This window comes from Triturus cristatus, chromosome 11 (assembly GCF_964204655.1).
Source record: "Triturus cristatus chromosome 11, aTriCri1.1, whole genome shotgun sequence".
In the NCBI taxonomy this organism is placed as follows: Eukaryota; Metazoa; Chordata; class Amphibia; order Caudata; family Salamandridae; genus Triturus; species Triturus cristatus.
This window is the reverse complement of record NC_140594.1, coordinates 234980414-235001907: the sequence shown is the minus strand read 5'-3', so window position 1 is coordinate 235001907 and position 21494 is coordinate 234980414. Positions and strand designations below refer to the sequence as shown.

At 45.1% G+C, this 21494-nt stretch overlaps 1 protein-coding gene across 3 annotated transcripts in view; it reads right to left on the bottom strand.

Annotated features, from left to right (window-relative positions):
• MYO18B (myosin XVIIIB) overlaps positions 1–21494 on the bottom strand; it is a 1573426-nt gene that overhangs the window by 1414263 nt on the left and 137669 nt on the right. For 2 of the 3 annotated variants that reach the window (XM_085634172.1, XM_085634173.1), the window contains exons 3-4: positions 2600–2748; positions 571–603 (exon numbers count right to left, since the gene is read on the bottom strand). In XM_085634172.1, coding sequence (XP_085490298.1) covers positions 571–603; positions 2600–2748 — 182 coding nt within the window. The remainder of the gene's footprint in view (positions 1–570; positions 604–2599; positions 2749–21494) is intronic. The other variant, XM_085634174.1, reaches the window with a different exon arrangement.

The window sequence follows — 21494 nt, the reverse complement described above, 5'->3', positions numbered from 1 at the left end:
GTACATTTCTCTTATGTGCTGCTCACCGCCGCCCATCCTTCCCCCCTCCCTTTTCCAGCTTAACTTTTTGGTCAACTTTTCTATTTCACCATTATGCCGAATGGTTACTAACGTGTCTGAATTATCAAAAACCACTGATCATCAGCAGTGGCGTATCATATGTCATTTGATCTAATAATTTCCTATTTAGAGCTGTTTCTTCCTCTACTGCCATGCATGCATTGTCATTTTGAAAATGTGACTATAGGTATGTAAAATAAAATCGACATCTACACAGTAAGAAAGTTGACCATACATTCAAATGTATACACTATAGGTCACATCAGTTTAAACCAGTACGCAAACAAACACATGGATAAAACATGTTAGAAGATGGATAATTTAATCAAATACTCAAGTAAGGAAGCAGAAGGTTTCAATTAATAGCTGGTGCTATGGGTATGACTGGTGCTCTCATTACAAGATGGAATTGTAAATTAGGGTTAAAAGGGTGATACAAACATTGGGGGGAGTGGCCTCAAAGGAAAACACTGCCCTGTGGCTGTACATCAATAATTTGCATAAACATACCTTTAAAACATCTGGTGCTGTGTCTTGGGTAACCTATTGAAAGATGGAGTGATTGTTGTCAAATGCATTTTTTTTTAAATTTACATTACAGTTACCATATCACATTTTATTGAAATGATAGGACTGACAGGCATTCTTTGTCGAGCTATCATAGTGTGCGAAGTGGCCTTGATTTAAATGGAAACATAAGAGAACAATTTTCAGAGAAGTGGTAACCGGCAGTCAAGGATGCACAGTAGGACGTGTTCTGGGTCAAATCAAGGCGGGGAAGGAACGCTGGTCACAGTATCAGAAGAGCCCTTTCATTATGCAATGGCTCTAGCCTACTTCACTTACAGTGGGACAACTCAGAAATAATGTATGGTATTTATACTGTGTGGCAGTCCTACACCATTCCAAGGTTCCATCTCAGAATGAGGTATAGTGCAGTAATGCAACAAGGTGTGCAAACCCACAATCATGTGTTTTCTCGGCACAAATTAAGCCAGGTTTACCTGGTGGAAATTATGCTGAGAAAAACCACACAGTGAGGCAATTACAGCAGAATGCTCAGACTCCCACTGGTCCTGCTTAAAAACTGTGGAACAACAAAACGACCATGTCTGCTTTTTGAAATTATATACTAACTACTACCACATGAAAAGGACGACATAAGACGGAAGGAAAACATTTAACAATAACAAGGTGCAAATAAACGATTGCCTTTCTTGAATAAATCACATACTGCAAATTTAAGGCTGAATAAGCAATACTATCCACAGCCTTGTATAATTAATTGTACTCACGTTTTTGGAATTATTTGCATATTCTTTGTTCTACAATGCATTTTGTTAAGCAAAATGATGTTTGTACTGGCGAGCTGGAAGAAGACACATTGTGATGCCTGTTCTGTGACCCCAGTCGCTTCAGTGGTTCTTCCATGGTAGGTTAACATTAGGGTGTCTGCAACCACGCCTGGATTGTTTAATACTTTTATGACAACTTGATTGCTTTTTCTAATATATAGAAGAACATCCTTTCATGTCAGTGACTAATGGCAAATGACACTTAATTAAGTGTCTGCCTCAGCGATCCAATTAGATTTACAAATTATGTTTGCTTTGAGACACGATGTGACATTGTTAAATATATGTCAACTTAGTCTAAACATTCTGCCAAGAAACATTCTTCGGTGGGTCAACAATTGTGGCGTGCATTCTTAGATAAATTAGGACATGTTATATCTACCTTGTTACTGAATGCTGCATTTCCCCAAAGCAGACATTATGCCACATGGTGGTAAAAGGCATGCATTGAGACAGCATCTACCCCACGCTTTAGGTGCCAGTCCGAACACCCCCCATGACCACCTCCTCGGATTCCCTCATGACAACCAGTCAAAAGTGCCCCTCATCGCTCCATAGCCACTCTCCCACATACATTTCATATGTTTTAAAGCACTAATAAAGGCTAACTTTACTAATAAGAATGCATATCTACCCAAACAAACACTCTTCAGCAACATTAGGAATAGATTAAAAAAAAAAAGACTAGGGAAAAACAGAACGCCCTAACCTGGTTTATGTAGTTTGCATGCGGCTCTTTTGTTGCAGTTCGTAACAGTCAGTGGTTTATTTTAGGGTTGTATCTTATGAACTGCAGTCACAAAAGGATCTCTGTGACAAAAGCAATAGTTCACTATAAAATAAAGATCTTGATCTGCAGCATAGGCGTTCTTTGCAGCAGGCACATTAACCCTCTGCACTACTTCCTGGCAGTGAAAACTGCCACTAGATAAAACTCTGATCCCTCACTCCAGCAGGAACATTAAACATAAGAGTTATCTTGACATTTTTAATGCTGCCTGAAAACTGGGCGCACAAGGATCTCTGCTGAAGGTGTTTTTAAATCGTAAGTTATTGCTAAACACAGCGCCCCACCCCCAGGTCAGCGCCCCGCCCCCCAGGTCAGCACCCCAGGTCTGCACGCGGTCAGCGGCCAGAGCTGGCGCACCGGTCGCACTGTCCTAAAGCCGGCCCTGAGTACCAACCTGGGCTTCATCTTTTGGTTGCTTTTCTTTCTTCTCTTTTGATTCTTTTTCTGTTTCACGAACCAGCTGTTTAATGAACCCACCCGGAATCACAGAGTAGAAAGGAGGAGGCGAGGATGGGGTGGGAGTTTTGTCCTCTTCCCTAATCTACTTGAAGAATACAAAAATAGGGCAACATTGAAATAGAGGAAAATTACCATGGGAAACAAATATCCATGCATTTCTTTTCATACGTGCAAAACTTAATAACCTTTTCTTTAAACAAATGTTAATACAAAGAAACATCTCTGCATGCTTACTGAATGCCATGACTTTGGAGCCAAGAATCGTTTATTAAGTCCACAAATTATGATAGCCGGAATAGTGATTAGCAAACTATAACTCTGTGGCCCAAAGGAGCAGGCAGCAATATAGTGGTAGCAGCGGTAACTGGCAAAAAATAAGTATGGCGCAGGCAGAGATAATGATGTTTAACAGGACATTAGCAAAGCACGGAGGTAGTTGCTCTCTCGTGTGTCTCATTTACTCTAAATTAAAACAAAAAATATTCTTCTTGAGAAGAGCTAACAACAAATTAAATATTCACACCATAATATTCATTGTTTAAGTTGTGAACTTTATATTAAACTGGCCATTCGAGCAATATCATCCCTATCAAACACTGTGAGATTATTAACAACCAAGGCTCATTCCTGATGGGTTAAAATCCCATTTGATCATAACCATGCAGGAACTGCTCACACAAATAAGGCATTTGTGTATTATCTGTGAAGGATTGCCATCATTATAAAATACTGTAAGGTGGGTGTGGGGCAGTGAACTTAATCATTAAACCATGATGTGAACAGTAACGAGCGCCAATAGGATAAAAGATTAGGGGCCATATGTAGGAAGCCAAATACCGGTCGGTAACGGACGATATTCGGTAAAAATCCCTTTACCGACCGGTATTTTGGCTTTTGCCATGTAGGGGGCATATTTCAGGATTCGGTAATTTACCGAATCGGTAAAATTACCGAATCGGTAATTTTACCGATTCGGTAAATACCGAATCCTGAAATGATATGTAGGTAACACTCAAATGAGTGATGTCTAGGAAAAAGAATTCGGTATTTAGCACCAAATATAGGTTGGTGCTAAATACCGAATACATTGCACAAAGCAATATTTTGCTGAAATAACAGTGCCATGTGGCAGACATACATGCCCTTAGGGCACGTATGTCCGCCACATGTGCACACATGCAGGAATCAGGGGTGCAACAGGGTGTCAATGTGACACCCTGCCACCCTTGAATGTGCTCCCCCCATTACTGAATCGGTATTTACCGATTCGGTAATGGTAACTGGCTTCTCATTGATTCCTATGGGCCTCCTGGCCCATAGGAATCAATGGGAAGGTATGCATCATTACCGAATCGGTAAATACCGATTCTAAATTACCGACCCTTTCCGAATCGGTAAATATTACCGATTGATTACCTACATCACATTTACCAATTCATAAATACCGAATCGGTAAAATTCGGTATTTATGAGTCGGTAAATGTGTCCCTACCTACATATGGCCCTTGATGCATAATCTAATATGTTCAAAATATGTTGACAAACAACCAAACTCTTTCAGAACGAAGCGCTGTGCAATTAAATTACTTTGGAATGAAGCAGTATGTACTCACGGGGCAGATTTACAAGGAAGTGCCGCAGCGCGGCAACACAAGCCCTTTGGCTGCCCCTCGCTGCAGCACTTCCAAAGCACAGGAATGCAACATATTTACAATAATATGTTGCATTCCTGTGATCTCATCTGCGCTGGCGCACGAACAGCTGGCATGCGCAGGCACCCTTGCACCATGGTGCAAGAATGCCTGCGTCATGGCCAGATTGTTTTCGTGCAGGAAGGGGCACCTTCATGCACAAAAACAATCACTACAGGCAGTTTTCCTCTCTCAATGCGAGCTGTAGAATGCAGCACGAATGGAAAGAGGAAAAAACGAGGAGAAATGAAAACATTTCTCCTCGTTACGCCTCGCTAGGCCGCCCCTAGGGTGGCATAGAATTCAAATATATGATGTTACTTAGCATACCGTTACCCCACAGGTATTTACTTCGAAGTTTTTACTTCGCAAATACCTTTACTACACATGATTATAGTGCGCATGCTTTTACTTCGCAAGTATATACAAATTCATTATAAATGCTTTTACTTCGCAGTTAATTATTACGTATACTGTTACAACGCGTTATTGGTACTTTAAAACAAAAAATGTATCTCAATAGTAACCTATCCCCTGGCACGCGCCCTGACCCCTAATAATATCCCAGTACCCCAAAACCTAAACGCACCCTGAACCCCAAAAGTACCCCCATGCACCCCAAAACCCTAACCGACCCTGACACCTAAATTTACCCCAAAACCTAAACGCACCCTGAACCCCAAAAATACCCCAGCTCCCCAAAACCTTAAACACACCCTGAATCCTCAAGATACCCCATGCACCCCAAAACCCTAACCAACACTGACCCCTAAAATTACCCCAGCACCCCAAAACCTAAATGCACCCTGAACCCCAAAAATACCCCAGCACCCCAAAACATTAAATGAACCATGAACCCTCAACCCTCGAAATACCCCATGATACCCCATGCACCCCAAAACCCTAACCCACGCACCCTAAACCCCAAAAATACCCCAGCACCCCCAAACCTTAAATGCACCCTGAACCCTAAAATTACCCCCTACACCCCAAAACCCTAACCCACCCTGACACCTAAAATTACCCCACCACCCCAAAACCTAAACCCACCCTGAACCCCAAAAATACTCCAGCACCCCAAAACCTTAAATGCACCCTGCACCCTAAAAACACCCCCTACACCCCAAAACCCAAACCAACTCTGACCCCTAAAATTACCCCAAAACCTAAATGCACCCTGAACACCAAAAATACCCCAGCACCCCAAAACCTAAACCCACCCTGAACCCCAAAAATACCCTAAAATACCCCCTACACCCCAAACCCCTAACCCACCCTGACACCTAAATACACTCTGAACCCCAAATATACCCCAGCACCCCAAAACCTTAAACGCACCCTGAACCCTCAAAATACCCCATGCACCCCAGAACCCTAACCCACCCTGAGACCTAAAATTACCCCAAAACCTAAATGCACCATGAATCCCAAAAATACCCCAGCACCCCAAAACTTTAAACACACCCTGAACCCTAAAATTACCCCTACACCCAAAAACCCTAACCAACCCTGACACCTAAAATTACCCCAGCACCCCAAAACCTAAACTCACCCTGAAAGCCAAAAATACCCCAGCACTCCAAAACCTTAAATGCACCCTGAACCCTAAAAATACCTAACACACCCCAAAACCCTAACCAACCCTGACACCTAAAATTACCCCAGCACTCCAAAACCTAAATGCACCCTGAACCCCAAAAATACCGAAGCATCCCAAAACCCAAAATGCACCCAGAACCCTAAAAATACCTCCTACCCCCCAAAACCCTAACCCACCCTGAGCCCCAAAAATACCCCAGCACCCCAAAACCTTAAACGCACCGTAACCCTCAAAATACCCCATGTAGCCTAAAACCCTAACCCACTCTGGCCCCTAAAAATACCCCAGTACCCCAAAACCTAAATGCACCCTGGACTCTAAAATTAATCCCACACCTCAAAACCCTAACCAACCCAGACCCCTAAAATTACCCCAGCACACCAAAACCTAAACGCACCCTGAATCCCAAAAATACCCCAGCACCCCAAAACCTTAAATGCACCCTGAACCCTAAAAATACCCACTATACCCCAAAACCCTAACCCACCCTGACCCCTAAAAATACCCCTGTACCCCAAAACTTTAATTTGCACTGTAACTCCATTATGCGTAGTAAGTGCATGCTAAGTAATGGAACATGCGCAGTAAATGCATGCTAAATAAATGCATGCTAAGTAAAGGCATCTCCGAACTAAAATATGCGTAGTAATGTTAATACGAAGTAATAGTAAAGAACACCCAAAGCAACACCCATGGAATGCCCCTTTCACGCAAAGTGCTACATGTAAAGGGACCATAGTTAAAAGTACAGGAAAAAGGTGGCTTCTCCTGTCCTTGTAAATATGGAGCAGTAACATGCGCCACCAGTACGTCCCAAAAAGTGACCTACTGGTACCCCACGTTTTAAAAAAAATAATTATTTGTCATCGGTTTTCTTCTCTCCCGAATGACAATAACTCTCATCAATAAATCCCAAAAAAGGAGGGTTGAGAGGAATTATTAACTAACTTTTGCTTCAATTATTATAATTGTTGTTCTAGTAACTATTACTCATGCTGCAGCCCACAAACAAGACTGCACCAGAGGGTGATGACATATGATACGTAAGACACACTTTGATACCAAGAAAAAATAAAAATAAAAACACTGAAAAGAAACTATGGTGATGTGATGCCAATGCATATCCTACCTAGACCAGAAAACCTGAAAACCTATAGGATGCACTGGGGTCCAGTAGATGCATGCACACCAAATTATTACTTGCTTAAAATCGGCCAATGTCACGTCCCCGGTAATGCCTGCCTTTGATTTAATTTTAGTGGAAGTGAAAAATACCCTAAGCAAAAAAGGCTTCACTGCTAACTTTGTGGCCCCCAGATGGTTCAAACAAGACTGCACAACGTCATTAGCAAATCTACATAAGGCGCTTACGATTGCCCCTAAGGATGTAGATCAAGTCAAGCTCTTGCACCATCAGTTTAAAGAGGCTAGGAAGAATATACTAATAATGTTGAAGGAGGAGGCATGGGAAAAACTTCAATATGCTGCTATTACAAACAATTCTAGAAAGTTTTGGCTAGTAATCAATTCTTCCTTTCCAAAAACATCTACAGACCAAAACTTAGATACATGTGAACGCTGGGTTGCTCATTTTTCCAAAATATTTTATCCTTTTGGCCAGGGAGGAAATTTACTGCTGATAGACAACATGTCATCTATGAAATCTATCCTCTGTTTTAACCACACTGAGGCCAGGGAAGCTCTTATGCAGTGCTCCACCAATTAAGCTGCTGGACTGGACGGTACTCCAAAAGATTTCTTTTTAGAGCAGCCGGATCCATGGGACCCGGTACTGACAAACATTTTTAATGTTGTTGCTACTGTGGGCCCGCCAGATTCGTGGTCGAAATCTATCTTAATCCCCATTTACAAAAAGAGCGAGAAATCTGAGCCAAAAAAAACAGGCCAATTCCACTTTTGGATAGTACCGCCAAACTCATTGGACGAGTCCTATCGAATAGATTGGAGGAACTGGCCACTAATAATAACGTCCTGATCCCAGCTTACTATGGTTTTAAAAAAAGGAAAGGTACCAAGGATCAGTGCCTTATTCTAACTCTCCTTATTGCCAAGTATACTCAAGTCAAACAGGGCAAGTTATACTTGGCTTTTATGGACTTATCTGCAGCATTTGATTGCGTTGCCTACCATCATTTATGGAGGATAATAAAGGAGATGGGCATTGACGAGGCAATTATTACCTTCATCAGACAGCTATACTCTACGGCTTTGGCCTGTGTTCAGGATGGGAGGCAGGGAGAGCGCACTAGGTGGTTCTCGATAAACAGGGGGGTTTGACAGGGATGTGTCCTGGCCCCCTTTTTATTTTCAATCTACACTAATGGGGTGGAGACTCCCCTGTTAGAAGCCAAGCCAAATGTTCTGAAGATGAATCAGGTGTGCATCCCTATTCTCCTCTATGAGGATGATGCAGTGCTTATTGCTTGTACTGGCCTAGCACTCCAGAAATTGCTAGACATATATGTTAATTATATGCATAAATTGGATCCGAAAACTAATGCAAAGTCATGTGTTTTAGTTACTGTCCGTAAGGAAAAGAAGGCTCTGACTTTTTACACAGAAGATAGGAAAGTGGCACAGATAGACACGTTTTCATATTTAGAAGTGACCTTTATAGATTGTTAAAATAGTCTCACATGATAACTATTAGGGGCTAAATGTTTGTAAAAAATATCATTGCGTTCTACTTCTTCATTAAAATGTTGGGTGCTAAACCCCTAGATATGGTCAAAAAATTATATATGGCTAATTGCATTTCAGTTATTATTATTATTTTTATTAGGAGCTTATAAAGCGCACTTATACCCAAGGGTGTCCTGGCGCTGCACACTGAACTTCCCTGGAGAACGAAGACTCAGTCCCTAAATAACCAGGTCTTCAAACCCCTCCTAAAAGAGAGGAGCTCCTCAGCTTTCCTAATGTGCGCCGGCAGGATATTCCAAGCAATCGCTGCACCATAGGAAAACGTATTTCCTCCCCAGCTGGCCTTTTTTATCCGGGGCACAGCCACCAGTTTGCTTTCGGCGGAGCGCAGTGCTCTCCCTGGCACATACCACTTGAAGCACTCATTCAAAAACTCTGGGCCACTGCCCTTCAATGCTTTGAATACTGTGCACAGCGCCTTAAAATGAACTCGTCTGTATACCGGCAGCCAGTGCAGTTTCCGTATTCCTTCTCGGACAGAGGCAAACCTGGGAGTGCCTGTTAGCAGTCTCGCCGCCGCGTTTTGTACCATCTGTAGTCTGTGCAGATGTTTTTTTTCAGACTCGGGTACAGACTATTACAGTAGTCCAAGCGCGACAGAATAAATGCTGAGACTGCTAACCTGAAACCATCCGTAGGAAGAGACAATTTTATTTTCCTCAATATCCTAAGGATATGGAGCATGTTGAAACCACTCCACTAACCTGCTTCCCAAAATCCAGTTTCTGGTCCATAATCACGCCCAAATTCCTAGCCTTGCACGTGGGAACTGGTGGTTGCAACATATGAGGCGGGTATCTGGGGACATTCTAACATTTCAGTTCTCCAGTTTATTGAAAACATCTTCTGGAAAAACCTAATAGGTCTTCCTATAAGTTGTTCAAATTTTATCTGTCATTTAGAATAGGATGCCCCATCTATGTCCGATCTGCTTAGGCGTGCTCCTATTCTTTTATGGCAGTTTGGAGAAGGGAATCCCTTAATCTCACTTAAAGGTTCATTGCAGACTGCTTTTATTGGAACAATCGCATAGGATCCGTTGGATTATGTACGTCAAAAATAGTCTAATCTCTTTTGGTTTAGCACATATATTTGAAACCCCAAGTAATTGCTCTACCAGTTCCAAAATGGAGATTACAACATGATTTTTAAATCAGATGGTAAAAGAAAGATTTAAAACCAATAGCTCAAAACACGCAGTAAATTCTTACTTAGAGGGACCGAGAAATCAAGAATGGATAGCCCCATATTTACATTCTGCAATAACCCAACACCATAGATTTATTTTACTTAGTTCCGCCTAAATTTGATTTCCTGCATGTTGGCTTATCCATCCGGAATTTTCTCATTACACGAGCTTCCGAACCTGCCCATGCGATGGTGTGCCTACTCAATCCAATTTGCACATCTTCTTCTTTTGTATGTTTTATCTGAACCATCGTAAAAGATTCATATTGCCACTCATGGGCAAATATCATTTGAGGTAATGATGCCCAGGGTTGTTCTTTTTAAAATCATTATCTGACATCTTTGTTTGTGATAGTGTTGCGTCCTTGTTATGCCTCTCTTGGAAGACTAGGAGATTGTTTATTAATTTAGAATGAAATTTAACCTCTTGAGTGCCCATGACGAGATGGTCTCGTCATGGGCCGCGGTTGCGCTGTGCCCATGACGAGACTATCTCGTCATGAGCCCCGCCCGCTAATGAAACGCCCGGCACAGGGCGTGGAAAGGACGGGGCACTCAAGGGGTTAAGTTTGAACTTGTTTATAATAGACGGTTTTAATAGGAAATGTTTATGATGAATTTCCTCGTTTTGTATGTCATGTGCTTTTATGATGTTATTGAACAAGAATCGATCAAAGTGATTTGACTTGACTTGACTTGCATGCACACCAACAAATGAGCAACAACAAACACTCTTGCACACTGGCTGAAGAGCAAAAAGGGTAATACAGCACAATGAAACCGCACCTCAGACCTTCACCATGTCGAGACTGGTCAAGTAATCCTGTAATCCATAACCTGAATGCAGCTGCCATACATACAGACTAGAATCAGCACTGGTGTTTTACTTTGTACATAAACACAGGAGCTATAATAGATCTGGTGGCGGAAATATCAATATAACACACAAAATCAGGAACAAGCAAGTGTGTAAACAACAGCCAATGGATAATCCCAGCAACGCCCTCTGTAGAAAGACACCGAGTTGGAAACTAAGGGGACAAACAAAGTTCAGAAGAAGGGAGCCTCAGGAACTAATGTAGGACATATCTGAACCAAATGCCAACATGATTTCTGCCGTGCCCTGTGTTATACAATGCCAGCAACCTCATACCACTTCATAACTCTGATGATCTAGTTAAAAATAAAAAATGGCATCCATTGCCTCTGCTGGAAGAAGGGGACACAACCCTCCCACCTCTAGGAAAACTGAGCTGCCTCTCTTCCTCTTCGAGAAGACACCATACTTGAAAGCTCCCACGACCAAATCAAACATGGCCACTTTTCTCTAGCTTGTACAAACCACTGGCATGGAGAGGCTATGAAAGAAGGCGGAGTAAGACAGTTAGGTCAGGGAGCAGAGAGTTCCAGTTAAAAACAAGATTCATTGGGCTGACCACATATGAGCACTAGTGTATTAAAATAAAGAAGCCACAAGCACCACATGACACTACACCAGTGATACCAGGACACCTGCAAAGACAAGTGAGTGAATGAATGTCCCCATGAAGAACACCAGAACAATTCAGTTTGGAGATTGCAAGAAAGTGGGCTTCACAAAGAATAAATAATAACACTGACCATGGAGATAAAACCACATACGACGTTTCTTTACCCTTCTAGCAAAAAACAGAGCGCTCTTAAAGGCCAGATTGATCAAAGTCTTTGCCCATATGTAAGACCACCAAACAGTGACAGAACAGAAGATCACCTAATACCAGAGGAAATAACAATTTAAGAACAATTCTATCCAGAGATGGCCACAGAGGACCTCATTTGGCAGGTAAGATAGACCTCCTATTACAGGACTACAGGACAGTGCTGTGAAAGAATCTAGCAGGAAAACACACAGGGAAAAAAGTGTTAGGACCACAGGGGCGGGCTACAACCATCATGTAAGCACATGCAAAGGTATCTATGAATTCTATATTGTAATAGAGAATGGGGTGTGTCTCCACGTCAATGATATAGGGAGGTGACTGGTTGTAAAATACAGTAGACTGAAAGGCTAAACTGTGAGCTTGTACTCTATGACGGGCACATAACAGAGAAATCTTGAAAGCCCGATTTCATGGCCTTCTGCAACCTATGGCATTTGAGGCATGGAGTTGGTCTTGATTTGGGCTTTGCTTTGTTTTGTGTGTGAGTGTGTGTATAAATACACAATGTGTGTTATGTGTGTGTAACAGATGTATGACGTTACAACGCATGCGTTAATACGCATACTTTTACGCCAACTTGCTGTTGAGGGTGTCTTGGAAGTTGGAATAGTATAATTTACAATTCAAAATCCAGTGGGTGCAACAGTAGGGTCGGTGTTGGAGTTAACTCCAACACCTTCTACCCCCTGCAACAAGCATTTTGCGTTGTAACGACATGCGTTGTAACACTTACGTTGTAAAGGCTGTTTTCCGTGTGTAACTGATTTCAACTGTCTTTGCTAGTGTTTTTTGTACCATTATACGTTTTGAGTTTCTTTGTAAATCACATTGTTGGTGCTTATTTGTTGGTGTGTCGGTGGTTTTTTCAAAAGTGTTTTGTTCATTTTAGATTCTGCACATCAAGAATAGGTCCACCTACAGATTACCTCTGTGTCCAAACATGGTTTTGCTGTTAGTGCATCCTAGGTCAATATCTAGTTTGAATTCTGTGTCCACTTTCATGGGTAGATGTGTTCAGGCAAATATGGTGCTGAACACGGGACTTGGTCCCCCATTATTCTGGTACATACTATGCTACTGGCAGCTTCTAGGTTGTTTGCTCAATTTGTGTTTCGCTTTCTGCTGGCAAAGAAACAGGGTTTGTGACTATGTATGGTATGCTAACTTCATCAATGATATGTTTTGGCAATACTGCCATTGAACAATAGGGCCTTAAATGTCATGAATACCCTCTTCGGTTGACTAGATTGGAACAACATATTTGACACGTTTATTTAGGTCCTTTATGCATAAGAGCTTTTTACACAGTTAATTGATGACATTAATGCATTCTTACAAAGGAAGAGACTAAGCAGCCAATTAGAAGGTTAAAACAGTAGTGTCTATGAGACGTGTTCTTTTAAATTTATAATATAGATGTTATTGGGTTGGTGAGGCGCTTCAAAACTGTTACTTTCAGTGTCCTTTCTACTGTGGTTTCACTTTCATCAGTCTACCTTGTTTATGGGAAGTATTTTATCATTAGCGCTGTTAGGTTGCATGTACATGCTGCTACAACTACAAGACAGCTACTTTTGCTTACAGGAGCTGCAGTAGTGTCTCCTCAGTCCTTCTACGCCTTTGGCTGTAGCAAGTGATTGAATTGTGTTGTCCTACACTTTATATCGAGCAAATGAGGTGCTTTGAGATGGTTGTCTTAGTGTTCATTGGCTATTGATCACAAGACTGTCTTTCTTGGATGCAGTGGTCCGGTAAGGATGACGTGGACCTGGTCTTCTATCTGGCCTACAATGACATTTTCTGTAAGTGCCAGGTTTCTTTTACATAGGAGCATTCCAAGCGGGAGGCCTCACTTCTGGTGAAGGCAAAAATCTTCCTCTCTGTGGTGGTTTTCATCCTCATTAGATAGGGCTGAGGGTGTAGTGAGGTACCACAAATATCATTCAGGAAATATGTGTAGAGGATATCTAAGGCATTTAGGGGCATATTTCCAAGGAAATGATAGAGTGCGAAGCTGTGGCAAATTTTGCAGCACCACTCAATACCATTTCCAAAACGCAGGTATGCGTAATATTTACAACAATACAGCCCACTCTTGTGTTCTCACACACATAGAAGTAGCAAATTGCCATTATTTAATGATTGTTTATGTGCAGAAAGGGACACCTTCATGGACAAAAGCAGTCATTAATGGCACTTGGCTCTTCAGCACACATAGAAAAGCAAAACCGAGAGGAAAAAAGTCTTTCTCCTCTTTGTTCCATTCTATCGCCTGATAGTGCATGGCATTAGTTTTTGGGGCTGCCTCAGACTTACACCTCCTTGTAAATCTGGGGCAGCATCAAAAAGCAATGGGTGTTGAGGTGGAACACCCACAGCAACACCCATTGCACGCCCCTTCCATGCAGATACCATGTTGAGTGATTATCGTAGCTTTGGACCTCCCATAGTAGTCACAGAATTTGGTATTTCATTAGGAAGCCAATTACATCAGGTTGTCTAGGTTTTGTGGGATACTTGTCTTGTTCCATAGCAGGGGGGATATTTTATTGACCTATGTTGACAATCACTCCTTGTGGATGAAATGACTGTATATTTTTCTATGTCTGGGTTTAAAGGCAGATAGGTGTTTGGACACAGTCTGCTCTTTTTTTCTCCTGACTGATTCTGATAATTATTTTACTTTTGGGAGGCTATCAGTATTTTGGTGCTCATTTAGTTCCCATGTGATTTGTGATTCCAGTTTTTAGAAGGAGATCACTGACTCGGCGAGCTCAAGGTAAGTGGTTTTATTTTTCTTTACCTGTCATTATATGTCATTTTACCTTGTTGTCGACTACCTCCCCCTTCTGCCCACTGCTCTTACCTGCACAGGCCGCTCCTGCCCGAGGGTAGGCACTAGGTAGCCAGACGGACAGGGCGCTTTGAAAGTAAAAGGTAGGACATGTACTTTTATGTGTTGCATGTCCTGGTAGTGACAAACAGCCTAATTCAATTTTCACTACTGTGAGGCCTACTCCTCTCATAGGTTAGCATTGGGAGTTCCTTAAAACATTTTTCAGCTGTAATTCCTAATCAGAGCGGAGTAGCTCTTTCATGTTTCACATATTGGAATGGTTTTTTAGGAATGCCACTTTTAGAAAGTGGAAATTTCTCTGCACTTCCTGTTCAGTGTGCCTAACAGCCTGCCTCTAATACACATCTGCAGTGGGTGACAGCTACACTTTGTGCATTTTCTCTAGACAGCCACCACAGAAAGGATAGGTGTGTTTGAGTAGACCATCTACATACATCTGCATTCTGATGGCCTTGCCTGGGCAGGATGGAAGGGAGGGGCTAACACTTCCCTTGAATAGGCTGTGTCCTGTCCCCACACAAAGGACTGACTAACCCCCCCCCCCCCCACCCACCATAGATAGCCTAGTACACAGGACTGGGTTGAAAGGGCTATCTATGCACTTCAGAGAGTTGCTTTGAAGTAACCCCAGTATCAAAGCCACTTTTGGGTATACGTACTGGGTGCTCTGACCCACCCCCTAAAATCAGACACTGCTGGATTTGTAACTGAAGCTCTGTCAGAAGAACTGCTGTGATGCCTAAAAGACTCAACTGGACTGTTTTTTGTGGAGGATTGCTTCTCTCCTTGTTGCCCTGCTGTCTGCCGCCTGCTCCTCTCTTACTCTGTTGAGGGAGAGCTGGGCACTGCCTTCTACCAGGTGATCTCAAAGAGCTTGTTGGCTTGCTCACTGTTCAAGCAGTATTAGGGACAACAAAGACTTTGTTTTCCCCTCCATGGCAGATGGGCACTGACTTTCGTGCCTGAGTGACAGAGGAGCTTGTCTACAATCAGCGGTTCGTGCCTGAGTGACAGCAGAGTTTGTATAGGATCAGCGCTTCGTGCCTGATTGACAGCATAGTTTGTCTACGATCGGTGCTTAGTGTCCAAGTGACAGCAGAGTTTGTTTATGATCAGCACTTCGTGTTCGAGGGACAGCAGAGTTTGTCTATGATCAATGCTTTATGTCCGACCGGCAGCGGAGTGTGTCCAGGAGCAGTGCTTTATACCTGTGCACTGACTGACATTGCTGTGCTCCTTCTCTACACTGCCACAGCCCGCCTACGTAAGGAGAATCCATGTTATGTGTTTGCTTCGGCGGCGGCCCCCTCCCATTCTAGAGACTCAATGATACGAGCCCCACCCCTAAGATTCTATGAGCTGCAGGACCAGGCAGCTTGTGCTCCCTTGCGGGTGGCCGTACCTGTGAAAGTACCTCGGTCTCAGTGACCAGAATTAACCATTGAATCAAAGGTGACTTCTGGGAGCATGATTCTATCGCAATTGTTTTCAAGTCTCTCTGGTGAGCCTCTGAGGGATCTGCATCACAATACCCTGGTCTGCATGACTGCCACTATCCTTTTTGAAAGCATTAATGACCTTAAAGTACTTTAAAGAAGCATATCATGGAACTCACTGATTGGGTTTTTGGTCTAATTTTTATATTTCTAAACCTGTGTGGATTCTTTTTGTGGTATATTCATTGTGTGTGGGTTATGCACAAATACTTTACACATTGCATTTGTAGGTAAGCCTGATTGCTTTGTGCCAACCTTCCAGAAGGTGAGCACCGGTTATCATATTGTGTATCTAGCATACCCTGACTAGAGTGGTGGTTACTGGCTGGCTTGGGTGAATACCTCAGCCAACCAGTAATCCCAGTTCTAACTGTATGTATATATGTATGTATGTATATACGTATTTGGTATTTCTTTAGCTTAAACCTAGCTGAATGCAGCCGAGTGCTGAATAGGGTCAAATACACGTCTAAAGTCAAGGAATGATAGGAGAGGCAGCTAAGTTATGGATGGTTAATGCATTGCGAGAAAGTGTTCTTTAAAGAGGTGAGTTTTCTACTCTTTCCTAAATAGCACCAAGTTTAGGGAGGTCCTGATGGATACATGGATGTTGTTCCAGATCCTAGGTGCACACATGGAAAAAGGCCTGCTGCCTTGCTTTTTTTCTGATAACCACCAGAGATGGTGAGCTTGTTCACAAGATAAGTGGTGTACTGGTGATTATGGCTCTGTAAATGGTGCACATGGGTTTGAAGATGGCGCAGGCTGGCAAGGGGAGCCAATGGAATTCCATCAAGATGGGGGTAACTTTTTTTTTTGTTAAAATTTTTATTAGAAACCGTTGGTACACAATAAAATACAGACAAGGGCCTACAACCACCAGGGCCGGCCGCTAAGGAGCCCGAGGGCCCGCAGTGCAACACCACACATTCGACTGAACCAGAGGCAAAGCCCCCGGCAGTTCGTAAGCACATGTAACAGGCCGCGGCCATAGGCCAATAGCAATCGGAATAAACAGTTTCATTTTTTATTAAATATAAAACACAATCAAGGCAATGAGAGTCCGAAATAGCAGCGTGCTCTTCCCAGGACGGGGAACAACGTACAGTGTCCAAAGCAGTGCTTGTCTGGAAGCGGTAGAAGGGGGCAACGGGAGAGCAAAGCATGGAACACACCTCACACCATCCCGCAGAATGCGTGGCTAGGGGGACAAAGCAATATCGATCTCTAATGGCAGAGGCGGGGTGCAGATACGTCCTCGATATAAATTCCATGGACCCCATACCTTAGTCCACTTCCCTGGTTTGCCTCTCGCCACATACACCGTCTTTTCCCTGAACATACACCAGTCCATATTCTCCTTCCAGACCTCGATCGTGGGCGGCCTCGGGGAGCCCCACAGCTGTGCAATGTTACGCTTAGCCACCATGCACCCCAAGGTCACCCACTGCGTCTGTGCCGCATTACAATCATTCGGTTCCCAGACATTCAACAAACACCTCCTAGCCTCTGGCAACAGAGCAACGTGCGTGACCTCCTCCATTACGGTGTGAATACCGTTCCAAAATCGCACAACCTCCGAACATTCCCATAAGATATGGAGAAAGGTACCCGACAGGCCACATCCCCGCTTACACAGTCCATCCATCGAGTAACCCATGCGCAGCAAACCGGGCCCAGTGACATACACTCTATGAAGGATCTTTAGCTGTACGAATCGTAAGCGGGCCGGGATCGCCACCTCTTTCGGGGAGGCCACCGCCGAAACCCAGTCCTCATCGTCCAGTTCCAAGCCATCGCCCGTCCATGCCTCCCGCAGACGGAGCAGCAAGTCCGCGCGATCGTTAATGAGTTTCTTATAAATCAGAGAGATGGTGCTGTCGGGCACGTAGCCATCCAGCACTCTATCCTCCAGTGGGGAGTACTCAGGGATAGCAGCAACGTCTGGAAAAGCCGAACATAGCGCATGGTAGACTTGAGCGTACTCTCTATCGTTTAATTTATATTCAGTTTTAAGCATTTCAAACGTTTTGAAAGACCCCTTCGCCCAAAGATCACCCACCTTACATATACCAATCATATCCCATTTCTCAAAGCCTTTCGATCTCCACAAACAGCCCAACCGCGCAGAGGCATACAACGGCGTCGGCCGAGTCAAGCGATCCCTCCACCCCATCGCAGCATTCGGCGCGTGCCACACACGTACCGCAACCTGCGTGGGTCCTGTCAACCGCGTGTCCGGGGTCACCGAGTACAGCGCTCTATTATAGTCTCCGCCCGGGAGCAGAAATTTATTCATCTCGAAGGCCGGATTCAAGGCAGGACCGTATATCCCGTGATTCACCGACGCCAACTGAGACGCCCAATAGTATCGTTTAATATCGGGGAGGGCGACCCCCCCATCGTACCAGGGAAGCGTCAACTTGGCGAGAGCAATCCGCGGCCGCCCGTCCCAAAACAGTTGGCGCTGAAGACCCTCCACCTCCCAGAAATAACGGGCTGGCACGACATCTAGAGTATTTTGCAAAGCGTATAAAAAGCGAGGTAGTGATATCATTTTAAACAATGCCGCCGGTCCGAGTGGCGAGAGCGGAAGTCGGCGCCACCTCGCGACGTCGGCCTTCAATCGCTGGAGGGGAGGGAGAAGGTTTCGCTCATAGCGGACCGCGGGATCAAGTGAGATGAAGATTCCCAAATATTTGAACCCCAGGGTAGCAATCTGGATAGGGCAATCCCGTGGCAGGAGGGGGGCCTCACCCGAGAGGGCGTAAACACACGACTTGGCCCAGTTGATGACCAGGCCGGAGTTACGACCAAAATAATTCAGTACGTCCACCAATACAATTAGCGACTGTCGAGGAGAGGTGAGATACAGAAGGATGTTGTCCGCGTAGAGGGAGACACGGTCTTCAAACTCCGGCGTCCATCTAATGCCTCGCAACGACGGCTCCCAACGCAACCAGGCGGCGAGCGGCTCCAAAGAAAGTGCAAAGAGAAGGGGTGATAACGGACATCCCTGCCGCGTACCTCTCCCCAGTGCGAAGGGAGCCGATACCCTACCATTCACCACCACCTGAGCCAGAGGATCAGCATATAGTAATTTTACCCAACCAATGAACTCAGGGCCGAACCCAAATTTCGCCAACACGGCCCAAATATATGGCCACTCCAAAGTGTCGAACGCCATAGTAGCATCTAAAGATGCCAAGATGGCCGGCTCACGTATAAATTCCGCTCTAGCAAGCACGCCGTGCAACCGCCTCAAATTTAGAGCGGTATTCCGATGAGGTATGAAACCGGACTGATCCTGATGAATCAAGTCGCCCACGACCCGAACCAGCCGATTAGCCAATACCTTGGCCAGAAATTTGGGTTCCGCATTCAACAGCGAAATGGGCCTATAGGAGGCGCAGCGATCTCGCGGCTTCCCCTCTTTGTGTATCACAACTATATTGGCGAGGCGTTGATTGGGGGGGAGGAAGCCCGCCGCACTTGCCGCGAGAAACATGTCCCGAAGATGCGGCGCTATTTTATCGGGACGCAACTTATATAGTTCGATGGGAAGACCATTAGGACCCACAGCTTTACCCGATGCGATCGAGCGGGTGGCCAAAGCGATCTCATCTGACGACAAATTCGCCTCCATCAATATTGCATCAGCCTCCGATAGGGTTGGCAATGTAATGTCTCTAAGCAAAAGATGAGAATCCTCCTCCGAACGCACAGAGACCGGAGAGTATACCCCGCGGAAATGGGCCGCAAAGCAGTCAACGATCTCCACCGGGTCAGTCACACGCACTCCATCCATTCTCTCCACAACGGGCACCACCCTGCTCGCTCTCTCCTTCTTATCCAACCAAGCAATCAACTTTCCGGCCTTATCTCCCACATCATACAGTCGTCCTTGCTGCTCTCTACTCATCCCTATAGCGGCTTCCGTAACCAGCGCCCTATAATCTGATTGTTTGAGGCTGAGAACATGCACTTTCTCATTAGTAACTCCCCGCTCCAAGTCCTCCTCCATTTCAGCTATTTCAGTTTCCAGGCGAACCACATCCTCTCTCTCGCACCTCTTAGCATGGGAGATAAGGGACAAGGCCTGCCCCCTGACCACCACCTTATAAGCCTCCCATAGGGAGACGGCCGATGGAACCGACCCCACATTATCATTAAAGTAGTGATCAGTGGACTTGACCAGTTCCGCGCGGATCTTAGGGTTACGTAGATACCAGGGGCTAATAGGCGCCACTCTCCCCTCCGCCCCAGGGACAACCCTCAGTTGCAACCATATAGGGAATGATCAGAAATACCGCGGGCTAAATGACGCACCTCCCCAATCATCCCAGCCTGGATCGCCGGCATAAGCATGTAATCAAGTCTCGAGAGACTCCCATGGGCCCCCGAGTGAAAGGTGTATTGCGCCTGACCCGGGTGCATCAATCTCCATCAATCTACAAGTCCCAACGTGTCCAAAAAGCCACTCAACCAGGCCTGAGCCCTAGGGAGATCCCTGGGGTGGTGACGGTCCTCCAACCCGGAGACAATGGCATTAAAGTCACCCCCCAACACCAGAACCCCCCCAGGGAGTCCCAGGACCAAACGCCCCAAATCAGCAAATGTAGCCGTCTGTAACCCCGGGGGTACATACACAGCAACAAGCGAGATAATCCTGCCCTCCCATCTCCCCACCAATGCCACATAGCGCCCCCTATCATCGTGAAGCACCTCATCAACTTCCAATGGGAGAGAGGCCCTAACCAAAATGCCCACTCCCCTAGAGCCAGAAGTGAAACCAGAGTGAGCGGCAAGGCGATAACCCCTCCTATTTAGGGCATGGAAGGAGTTCCCGATCACGTGTGTCTCCTGCAGGAAAACAATGTCGGGCGAAGCCCGCTTCAAAAACTGCAACACCACCCCGCGCTTGATCCTGTCCCCAAGTCCATTCACATTCCACGAAAGGATTCTCAATCCCCTACCCCCCCATCCCACCTACGCGCATGATACCCACATCCCGGACAGCACAACCCGACAGAGAACTGCACATTGCCTTGCGAAACAAACAAACAATCCCCAACAACCCCTCTCCCCCACAATCCCAAAACCATAACTCCCCCCTCCCTGCACCCCTGCTTGAGCCCGAACAGCCCCCCCAACTCGCAGTGTGCCTGTCGCCCTAACATATACCACAAAAAGAACCCCAGAAGGAGGAAAAGGCCCCAATAAGCTCCCTACAACCCCCAAACATTTGAAGGGCAGAAAGTGTCAATCTAGGGTCCAGTTGAGCCATGGTACAAAACACCACCAGTTCAGTCCATCACCAGGAACCAAGTTCTAGTCCTGCGTCACCAAATCCCGTCCGCTCTCCGCTGTCCGACTGTCTCGATCCTGTCCCCGTGGCAGGGCATCCAACCAGTCTCCAGCCGCCTCCGTCCGGTCGAAAAAGTGGGAAGGACCCTGGAACTCAATCCGCAGCCTCGCCGGGAATAGCATCGCATATTTCAGCTCCATGTCCCTCAAGCGCCGTTTGACACCCGAAAATCCCAGCCGTTGTTTCTGGACCGCTTGCGTGAAGTC